Here is an 11433-nt window from a genome sequence, read left to right as displayed (position 1 = left end):
ACACACACACACACACACACACACACACACACACACACAGATGTTAGGCCACACAGAATAAAACTCACCTGCCGGTGCTGCAGCAGGTGGTGGAACTGGACTTGACTCAGGCCTTACCGCTGGCTCGGGGACTGGAGCAGGTGAAAATGGATGCACTGCGGGCTGAGGAGGTGAAATGGGTTCACTAGTAGCAGTTAACACTGGCAGGAGGGGTGCAACTAAAGGCTCAGCAGGCTGCGGGGACAAAGAGTCCCCTGAAGGAAGCACSGATGCTGGCAAGATGGTGGCAGGCTTGAAAACAAGATGGGAAGACGGGGATTCTGATTTGGGAAGAGGGGGAGAGGTTACGGGTTCAGGAACACACGGAGAAGCAGGAGGTGCAATGGGTTTGATTAAYGGAGGAGAAGAAGAAATGGGTTGACTTTTGAGAGGAGGAGAGGRTTCAACCGCAGGGGGGGAAGCAAGTGAAGTGATAGCTTCCACAGCAGCTGGAGCATGGCAGGAAACAGAAGTAAGCGGTTCAGTGGGAGCAGGAGAGGGAGACGTTGGCGAACTTACCAAGGCAACAGAAACAAGAGGAGGAGGTGCTGCTACAGATTTAAAAGCGGGATCAGCGRCAGCATTAGCAGAAGCTGAAGATGATAAAGGTGCATGCACCAAATCATCTTTAGTAGGTGCCACTACCTGGTCTGTGGGAGGTCGAGGAGGAGGTGCAGCCACAGTCTCTGTGGCAGCAGGAGCTGGAACGGGTTCAACAAGGGCAGGTGGAGCGGACGAGGCTTGAGGCATGGGCTGCAGGAAGGGAGATGGAGCGAGGTTGGGTGCCACAGACGATGCAGAAGTGGGAGCATGCTGTTTTGGTTTGGAAGGMGCAGCAGGTTCTTTCATCCTTTTGATGACATTTTCGGAAAGCTGTGAATGGTAAAAAAGTACAAAATAAAGACCAAGGACGCAAACAATTAGTCTGTTTTTTTCTAAATATTAATACAAAATATATCTGAACGTATTCCCAGCATGTCACCTCTCTAAAACATCTCTGCAACATTTCACAAGTCCAGCTTATGTATGACAGCTTAGGTAAGCTCACTGCTCTCYACAAATGCTTGGGACCTGCTGTAGATTTGAAAGCAAACTGGTTTTTAATATTTGGAGATAAGCTATTTCAGCTGTTGAATAGGTGTCCCTGAGCCCAGGCAGAGATTCCATTTAAAAGGCTGACAAATCCAGGTCATTCTTCTTTATCTCTGGRTCTGTTGCTTTAATACAGTGATTGAGAAAACCTCAAAGGTTACGCCATTATTCCTAAATTAAAGAATTGGCAAAAATATGTTGGYGCAGGCAACTGAATCATTTGTCACCTTCACATCTAAAAAAAACCATGCATTCTGTGTTTGTTTCTTACAGTAACCCATTGGCAATCAACCCAAAAAACTGAGAGATGTTTAATTTGTTTATTCATTTCATTTTATACAGTATCCCAACTTTTATTTAGGAAAATGAGTTTTACTACTATCCTGACTATAAACTAAGGAAGCTTTTTATTCCTCTTCTGATAGATTTCTACATACATAAATACTGCATATTTTTCTATGGTAAATAGTGTTTATAGGGAAACAGTTTCTATTTACAGAAGAAATATGCAACAGTGCAGAGATAAACAGGACAAAACAGCAGTCGTTTTGTACTGACTTACCAAGTGAGTAATAATAGACAGACATGCTTATTGAAGTCTTATCTGATTGGCTAAAGCCTCTCCATCTATATTTAACAGCAGCTGAAAGTGACACAGGTGAATTACTAAGCTTCCAAATAGCACCTATCTACATTAAATAGCACAATAGACAAAGAAACAGTGTATCACGGAGCTATGTAATATTGTTAAAATTAAACTACCGTTACACAACCTTCTACAACATTAAGTTTACTGCGCATATAAACACTGGATTCAACTTTTACCCTAACTTAAATCATGCTTTAGCTTTCACAGGTTTCCAATCCATGTGCCAAGTCTCTAAGCGCTTTACCTAGCCTTTGGATAAGCCCGCGGCATTTTTTTTTTTGGCACATTATTACAGCATTATTCGTATTTCATTCATAAAACCTGTTTCAGACAAGTTTGTACCGTGTAACTTACCCGTATGCCCTTCACCTCTACTATATTATCGTTCTCATCAGACTCAAATGACACTCGCCGGGTGCTGTTGTTTGCTCCCATGACTGTCGAACCGCAGAGGTTATTACGAGTGTCCGTTATCTCTGTCACATGTAATATGAAATTTAGACATCCACTTTTGCTTTTGTTTGGCTCGCCAGATAAAATTGGGGCCCAAACTCCACAGTTTCAGGACTGTGCTTGCTGTACTTCCTTAGCATGACGTTCGTGAAGGACGCGCGAGCTGATAGGACAGAAGACTCGCCGGTCTGTATGTCGGCAACGTTCATTGGTTGTTCTTAGCAGGTGGGCGGGGTGAGAATGTGACATGCAGCAGGTTCCCTTTGACTTTTCAATGATGTTTGTGGTCACTGAGAGTTATTTTCAACTTTACAGCTGCGTTATAGGTTCAAATTAATATTTTGTCATTCTGCCATACGAACTATAATTAATATACATCATAATTTCTAATGTAAATGATAAAATAATTTATTTCTGATATACAGTTGTGTATGTTTTCAATTCAACGCAGGTATTTGAACAATTTTCTTATAGGCTATTTGCTTATACTTACAGAAAAATAAAAAAAAACACAAACACAAACAAATAGATCAGGAGTCTATTTATGTATTTATTTTATTTGGTAAATGTAATGCTCTTACACTTGCTGATATTGTGGATGTAAACTTTTCTTGTTCACTATTTTAGCTTGTGCTTGTTATTACTCTGTTACTAATAATATTTTCATTATTTTTTCATCTGATATCAATAATATAATTAAGAAAAAACACGTTAGCAGAAAAATATCTAAAATTACCTATTTTTTTCAGGTGTATAATAAATTGATATTCATGTCAGTAAAATGGTCATGAATCAGATTGCAGCTAAACTGATTATTACTTGCTTTAAACTAGTTATCTTTTATGAGAGTTGGACTGTAGTACAATTTAATATAAGATATGGGATTTACACTATTCAAGCTGGAGTTCACTAATAACTGCTGCCACAAAAAATTAGTTATTTACACTGTGAGGTCTGCAGAACAACAACAAAAAAAAACTGATGAAATTCACAACTGAGGTCAATACAAATACAATTCAAATTAATTTATTTTTGTGAGAGCACGTTTTTTTCTTCAAGGAAGAAATCAATTCTCTAGATAAATGTTGTTTTGGGGGGACAATAATTAAAAAGAGGACTTGTTATTGAATTAGTTTTTTTCTCTTTGAGCAAGAGGAAAAACTTGAAAGCATGCTCATAAGATATAATTGATGTAATAGAAGCATGCTTTACACAACAAACAAGACCACAATGATTAAAACACAAGAAACAATGATTCAGAAAATATCTAAAATCAAACAATTTCAAATACAAATATGTTAAAACATTTGCCAAAAGCTACACAATATAATCAGTAAAACTATTGCATTAAAAAGGTTCATTCTTTTACATTCACGTTGAAAACTAATCAACTCCAATTCCGCCGAGGGATTCCCAGTTTGCCACACTGCCTCATTTTCTACATACTTTATACATTATCTGGAGCAAACCCACAGAGCCTCTCAAAGCTTAAAATCCAAGCAGGAAGTTTGATTTGCCTTGAGCAGAAAAAAAATGACAGTTCATAAGAATAAGCCTGTAAACTTGATATATTATACCCCAGCACAATTGTAATAATACTCCTTTCTGCCTATTATTGTAGTTTTGTTTTCTGCAATCTGTTTGATATGATGTAAAAGAAAATGAATCAATAAAAACCCCTTTAAAAATTCAATGCAGTTGATTCTGGTTATTATTGGGAAATTCCATGAAAACTGAAGGCTGATATAAATCATTTCACACAATATATTCATTGACCAAAAACTTTTATTTGAAGCTATTCTCAAGGGCTCGTTTTTATTTTATTTTTTTTCCTTTAACCTGTCACTCATTTATATATATTACACACTACTGTAAAGAATCATTGTTTTGCATCTGCTGGGATTTTCTGTAATGAAAGAAATTGTAATAGTTCTTCTTTTGTCACATTTCCAATCCCCATAGAGTACTCACTCATTGCTGCAGGAATTCTGCAACGAAATGATGATGCAATAAAGAATTATAATGTGCAGTAATGTCCTTGGGGCGTGCTCTGAAATGCCTCGGGCTGCATTGAATATGGTGCTTATGGAAAGCAGCAAGGCTGAATGGCACAGTGTGGAGAGAAAAAAAGTCTGCATTATTTTAGCCAAGCAGCTCAGCTGTGGTGTTTGGCGTGTAATGCTGTTTTTACATAATCAGTGCAACAAACAGGGACTTACCCTTTTGTGTCATTTTGTAGTTGTCTTCTGTTAACAAAAAGGCACATTTGTTTAATTTAAAATTACGTTACAGCATTTTTAGACAGTTCTTTCTATCTGTCTGCCATTACTACATTTTTTCTTTTAATATTGTTGCCATAGAATTTACTTGAGTGACCCAGAAAATAGCTAATATTCATAAAAATGTCTGGAAAACTTGCTCAGATAAAATAATATTTTAGTTTGTATTTCAATAACTCACTTATTACTTAGTTAATACTTAGTATTAAATATCCTGCTCAGTGAGTACTAAAAGAACGCTTTCCAAGAACTGAAATCAGGTTTTGTTTCACGATGTAGACCAACAAGGTGGCTCTGAATAAAAATGGTTACATTTGTCTGTGTCATTTCTGCAGAGGTCATAATTGTACCCCTTAAGGATAGAAGTAGATGATATGAGACTCATTTTGTATTTGATTCAGCTCAGCGGAAATAATCTAGAAAGTCTCTCCCAGATGCAATCCATTACATACTTTAACAAAGTACGCTACTGAGAAGGAAAATCCTTTTGTCCTATTTTATTTTTCAGGCATGTTTGAAAAAAAAAATCAAGAAAATAACCTGCTTTAAGGTTTTTGTTTTAACATGGTTGTTCAAGAAACACAAAATAAATGCTTGAACACTTTACGCTACCATAAGAGAGTCCATTATACCAGAGGAATTACACCCCACAGCATAATCTTTCGCTTGAATATTAGATGGACACTAATGTAGCTGCCGCAGCATTTTCTTTTATTTTTATGTAGATCCCATAAGTATGTCTGCCAAAGATCACATTACCTTTGTATTAATCAGGTGAGAAGGCCAGAGTGGTGTCGACTGAGACAGACCTGCATTATTGAAAAGATAAAAGGGAAAAAAAAGTAAATTATTTGAAGTGATGAGACATGGTTTTGGGGGTTAGGTGATAAGAGCTTTGAAATTAAACTTGGACCTGGGATGTGAGAGTCTTTCAAACGAAGATAAAGCACAGGCTATATCGTATGACACAGCAATTGCTTATTGGGGAGGTGGTTCAAAAACAAAGATCACCCGCAATGTTATCTCGTCACTCCACCGGCACATCAATCAGGACTAAGGCTGCTGGAGATCGACCTCTTTTGCTCTAGAATCAATGTTCTCTCCCGTTCTCCATGGTAAAGCAGATATGGTCAGAGATACAACACAGGGGAGCCCAGCAAAATCTCACAATATAAGTTCTAAATGGGGTTAGCTATTAACTCACTGACCTACACTGCTTGACTCTGTTCTCCTTTGCCCAACCTTGTCAGTCTCAGGAGGACTGGGCTGAATATGTTCAAAAGAAGCTGTTTTTTTATGCTTTGTATTTTAGGCAACTGAAAATAAATCAGATAATATTGTTTAATATAAAAGTCCAAGGTTGTTTGACTTCACCGGAAATGCTGCAGCACTAAAGTAGAATATAAGATAATTATCATTTAGTTTATTTTTCTGTTTTTAAAATGTGCACGTTTGCTTTTCTTCATCCAAACGTTCTGCATGCAGCTTCATTTAATAAACAAATAAGGTGTGCTGTTCTTTGTGCAAGTTAAAGATAAAAAAATACRATATTAATCAAAAGTAATGATTGGGTAGGACAAAAATGGCAAAAGGCTTACATTTTACACATACATTTACATTTATACATTTATTTATACATTTACATTATCAGTCTAATATAGTTTATGTAATATTATTTTGATTCTTGATTAGTAATGTGCTTACAGCAACCACACTATATTATTGTGGTCAAGTAACACGTTATGTTTGACATTAGTGGCATCAAATGAAGCTCAGTGAAACTCTGCTTCGGCACAGAATRGCATTTCCGCGTTAAGAACTACAACTCCCAGAGTTCCACCGTGCAGCCTCGCGCATCTCTTACTCTCTCTCTTCCTGTTTGAATCCCGCAGCTGGAAAAATGGCAGCTGATTCAGGCAAATACAGGAGTGCTGTTAGCAAAAACAAGGACCCCTCTGGCCTTCTCATCTCTGTCATTAGGTAAGAATAATTTACATTCTTTATGCGAGGCTAGCAGCGCAGTTAAGACGACAGGCAGCCTTTTATTGTGCTTGCAGTGACTCTCAGGCTAGACAGTTAGCATGTTTAGCTATGGGAGGTAACTACATCCTTCCTGTGTTGTAAATTAATATATGAAAGAAATACACGCTCATTTGATAGCTTATTCTCGGTTGCTGTACGAATAATGTTAAATAACAGTACATTTTAAGTCCTATCTATTTATCAAAGAAAATAAAACTTGAGATTAATCTTCATTCATAACGAGTGTATTTTTTAGTAGCTGGTTCAACAGTGCCTAAATTCTGCATGAACTATGTTTATTAGTAGCAATGCAATTGCTTTTGTGAAACGAGTTTGCAACACTCAAGACAAATATTTAAATACCAATTTTTCATGTATTGTCTTTCACATCAAAACATAAATGCATTCAATTCTGCATCGTTTTCTACAGTGCTGTCAATACTGTTTTTATTATTTATCATTCATTTTGTCTTTCCTGTTGCAGGACTCTGTCSAGCAGTGATGACGTGCAGGACAGAGAGACAGAGAAGGGTCGCCTCGAAGACGCCTTCGAGACGTGCGATAGGGATTTAGATAAACTGATTGTTCAGCATTATGCTGAACTTACCACCGCCATCCGAACCTACCAGAGCATCACAGAGCGCATCACCAGCTCCCGCAACAAGATCAAACAGGTATGAAGGGGAGACATCTCTGAAAATAAATACAAGCCTAAATTAGTCAGAAAAAATATATAAACGTAAAATAACCCAGCGAAATTTATTGTTGATTATTGTGGATTTCAGAGCAATAATGATGGAGTTTGTGATTAAGTAGGGATGTTGATAAATTATTAATCCTACACCAATATTAAATCTGACAGCGGGTTCCAAAAGAACATTTCAAATCATACAAAATAACACCAAAATCATGTGATTATCTGAAGTATGAGGGAAGTTATTGATGTTTGTTTAGGTGAAATCAGCTCATGTTTTCTTGCTGCAGTTCACAGCAGAACCAATGGGGTCTTTGTGACCATTTCACCTTGCTGTTTTCTAATTTTGCTCATAACTTCCTCAGTGTTCAAGATATCGCCATGAAATTTTAAGAAATGATTCACATTCTGTTTTTTTTGTAGGAATCAAATCAAATCAACTTTATTTATATAGCACATTTAAAAACAACTGCCGTTGGCCAAAGTGCTTCACATATTGCAAACTAAAAACAAAGCATTGCTAAAAGAACAAAAATGATAAAACTATAAAAACAGACCTAATAAACAGGGAAACAACTCTCAAACTACATTAAAAGCTTTTGAAAACAGGTGTGTTTTAAGAAGAGATTTAAAAATTCCCAAGAGTTGAGGCCTGTCTGATGTGAAGGAGCAGCTGGTTCCACAGTTTAGGAGCCACAACTGAAGCATCTTGTRTCCTTAAAAAACCTAATAAAACTTAATAACAGCCAATTCAAAAGTAGCAGAAAAGGTATAAAATAACATTACAAGGCAAACTGCAGCATCAAATCAACTTAATGTGTCTTAGAAAGTAAGAAAATAAAAACAATTTAAAAACCATGTGGATATCTGTTTTGTAAACAAAGCTCCTCAACCAATGACAGCGTGTTAAATGTGTCAAGTGACAAAGACGAGTGCCAACACACTTTGCAACAAGCGCTGTTCCGGATTTWAAAAAACATACTTCAACGTTTCAAATCATTATCAAATTTGGAACAAGGGCAGATAAAATAATGTTCTTCATGGCAGCTTATCTCTTTAAGGGGTCACTAGAAAAACTCAGGTGATTTACTTTGATCCTCTTTTCAAAAAATTGTCTCTTCAAAACACATCAACAAAAAATAAAAACTCGAAGACGAGGCTGTAGCTAACTACCCGGCGTCGGCACGCTTTGTTGAAACTCGTAGAAATAACGAAGCAGGAGGAAATTATAAGCAAATGCACAGAGCAGCCTTGCAAAATCTGGTCACAGCGGTTTGGGAAGAAAATGACAGCAGYTGCTGATGAAATGACAACATCCCCAGATTAAGCATAAGCAATATTTTATTTCTACATTCTGCAGAAAGTTTTTTTTTTACGTCATTGTGTTTCTTTTCTGCCATAGTTAAGTTAAAATCCAGCCAAGTTGTGCTGACTGTTCTGTCTACAAGTATAAGGGATTTTACTTTTTTAAATAATTTTGTTGTTTTTCTTTAACATTCTTAATCACAGAAAAAATGTTCTTAAAACACAAACAACTAATTTGTGTGCAAGTGTTTCGTACTGTTTTACTTGGTTTTGGGTGCTATTAAAGTTCACTCCTATACACCACAAGGTTTAAAAATGTATGCATCATAGAGCAGTGTTATCTATTCTTGGTGTTATTCTGCTCTGCAGGTGAAGGAGAACCTCTTGTCTTGTAAAATGCTGCTGCACTGTAAACGGGACGAGCTGAGGAAGCTGTGGATCGAGGGCATCGAACACAAGCACGTCCTCCAGCTGCTGGATGAAATTGAAAGTATCAAGCAGGTCCCTCAGAGCCTGGAAACCTACATGGCGAGCAAGCACTATCTTCATGTCACCGACATGTTGGTGAGTACACAGAAAAAAAACAAACAAAAAAAAATAAAAAATAAAAAAATTGAGGAACTTGCAAGGAGGAGTTTTACAGTTGGGAATTAAAGAAGGAAATATTTGACAGGAAAACCTGCTGACACATCAGACACTGATGGGCTGCCATAAAAAATCATGGTGTGCACATATTCACATGCGTAAACACAAGTTAAAGATTATTTCTTTGCTTCTTTTATTGCTTTAAAGAACTTTTTTCTCGCCTTGAATTGCCCAGAGGGCGCAATTCACATAATCTAAGTGCAGTTAGGAAGCTGCAGGTGTGTGTTGTTGTTCTTTTGATGTGTGGCTTGCAGCATCCTTAGCAGGGGTAGGTGAAGGATGGCGTTGAGGACTAAACGACCAGCCTCTGCTTCTATCTGTCTGCTTCTTTCCTTTTTCCTCTTTCTCRCCCAATGTCACTCCCACACGTCTTCCTCCAGACTCTGGTAATAATTAGTTTGCTAGAATGGGGTTATCTGAGGAGGAGAAGGAAAAAAAAAAAAGGACAGACATGGCGGTGAGACGAAAAGACCATAAAGAATTCTTTTTGTGGGGGTGGAGAGTAAAAGGAACTTCATTCAACCTGTRCTCATTCAGTAAAGTGTTTCAAAGGTTAGAGAAAGTTCAAAGTCAGCTGAGTTCATTGTCTCAGTTTTATAAATTTCAAATCTACTTTATGAGGATATTACCATGTAGAATGCACTCTTTAAACATGTGCTTTGTTTGCTGTGAAACAAACTCTGGAAACCTTCAGCTTGCACCTTCTGAAGCAGATCTTTATGATTGCTGAGATGTGTTTAGATTTGTTATTCTTTTAAACAAGCTAAGTTTTATCACTTTCATTTTTTTAGAATATAACTTTATAATTGCATCAAGGTCTTTTGTTGTAGTTTTTTTATTTTCCTGGCATAAATAGATCTAATTTGCTTTTAAACAAATAACCTTTTCTTCTACTTGAATTTTGCTTCTGTAATTTTTAGTCACCAATTTGTATTGTTTTGCCATAATAGCCAGATATAATTCTAGCCTCCTCTGTGGTGTACTCTCCTTAACATTGTGTGCATGTTATTTTGTGAAGCCTTTCTCTAGGGGTTTTTACGATTAAAATTCAAGCTAGGATCTTTGTCTTATAATGAATAGCAGCATTGGATCTCATGGGTTTGGTTAAAAACAAGACTGGCTTACGTTGTAGAAAATTTTTGCACCTTTTTTAAATGCCCTTCCTTTTGTATCTCATAATCCAGGTGTACATAACAGATACATGACGAGAAGCCTCTCCTCTCCTCTCCTCTCACAAATTCACTCGAGACTCTGCCTTCCTCATTACGCTGACAGGACTGGTCTCTAATGATGTTAACCAGCCTTTTTTTTCTGTCATCCCCTCCTGACACACACACATTGAGTGATTTACTGAAATACAATCACACACATAATTATACATGGACATACCTCAGACACACGCAGAGCATGCAAAGTGTAGCAGGCATGAGGGGGGTTGTTACATTAAGCTGAAGGAGTCTGATCATGAAGCACGTTAGCTCATCTACTCACTAATATGACTCTCATTTGCATCAATACTCACTTGACCTATGCCCCCTTCCTACCATACCCAACCACCCCTCCTCTCCTCTCTCTACTAACTACTCCTTTCTGCCTTGTACTGACTTTGCAAAAAAAAGTGYTTTTATCTTGCCATTTTGTTCTTGAAACACAAAATTACATGTTGGCACAGATCCACACTAAGACACTTGTTGCCATAAAGCATGATACATTGCAAGCATTAGGATGCATGTCACCGTCTATGATGCCTACATTATTTTTTATGGAAGGAAATATAGTTAGTTTATATTCAACATCATCACATGCAAATTAAAAGGCTGAATATAAAACATCCATTTTGTCAAAKTAATGCATTAAATGGAATGTGATGTTTATTCAACAAGCTATTCGTTTTCTGCCACTTATCTGACACTGAGTCATCGGAACCTACAATCTGAACAGGGAGCTCCACAATGCCAAATGTTTTTTATTTTTTTATTTTAATAATTAGAAGCTGTTGCTGTTTTCTATTTTTTTTAACCTTAAAATAATGATCTTACAATCTTTCAGAAAAGAGCTTTTATACAAGTGTCATTATTAAAAGAGAATCGTTTACCTCAGTGTGACTGCTTCAGTTTAGGTAGTTGATTTAATTTTCTAATGAAATTTGCGGGTTGTAATTGACCCCATATTAAAAGTGCCCCCTCTCCCAGCACACRCACGCAYGCACGCACGCACGCACGCACGCACACACACACACACACACACACACATTT

General features: G+C 37.1%; 2 protein-coding genes across 2 annotated transcripts in view; one reads left to right on the top strand and one right to left on the bottom strand.

Annotated features, from left to right (window-relative positions):
• Positions 1-2368, bottom strand: part of chchd3a (coiled-coil-helix-coiled-coil-helix domain containing 3a) — a 67438-nt gene extending 65070 nt beyond the window's left edge. The window contains exons 1-3 of the mRNA XM_014004802.1: positions 2135-2368; positions 685-912; positions 69-162 (exon numbers count right to left, since the gene is read on the bottom strand). Coding sequence (XP_013860256.1) covers positions 69-162; positions 685-912; positions 2135-2215 — 403 coding nt within the window. The 5' untranslated portion in view covers positions 2216-2368. The remainder of the gene's footprint in view (positions 1-68; positions 163-684; positions 913-2134) is intronic.
• Positions 2369-6375: 4007 nt separating this feature from the next.
• Positions 6376-11433, top strand: part of exoc4 (exocyst complex component 4) — a gene marked incomplete in the record, with an annotated part of 120461 nt that continues 115403 nt past the window's right edge. Inside the window, 3 exon segments of the mRNA XM_014004799.1 lie at positions 6376-6492; positions 7019-7208; positions 8903-9097. Coding sequence (XP_013860253.1) covers positions 6413-6492; positions 7019-7208; positions 8903-9097 — 465 coding nt within the window.

The sequence above is a fragment of the Austrofundulus limnaeus genome, unplaced genomic scaffold (assembly GCF_001266775.1).
Source record: "Austrofundulus limnaeus strain Quisiro unplaced genomic scaffold, Austrofundulus_limnaeus-1.0 Scaffold26, whole genome shotgun sequence".
NCBI classification, from domain to species: domain Eukaryota; kingdom Metazoa; phylum Chordata; class Actinopteri; order Cyprinodontiformes; family Rivulidae; genus Austrofundulus; species Austrofundulus limnaeus.
The sequence above is the reverse complement of the archived record's forward strand: the minus strand, read 5'-3'. Positions and strand labels throughout refer to the sequence as shown.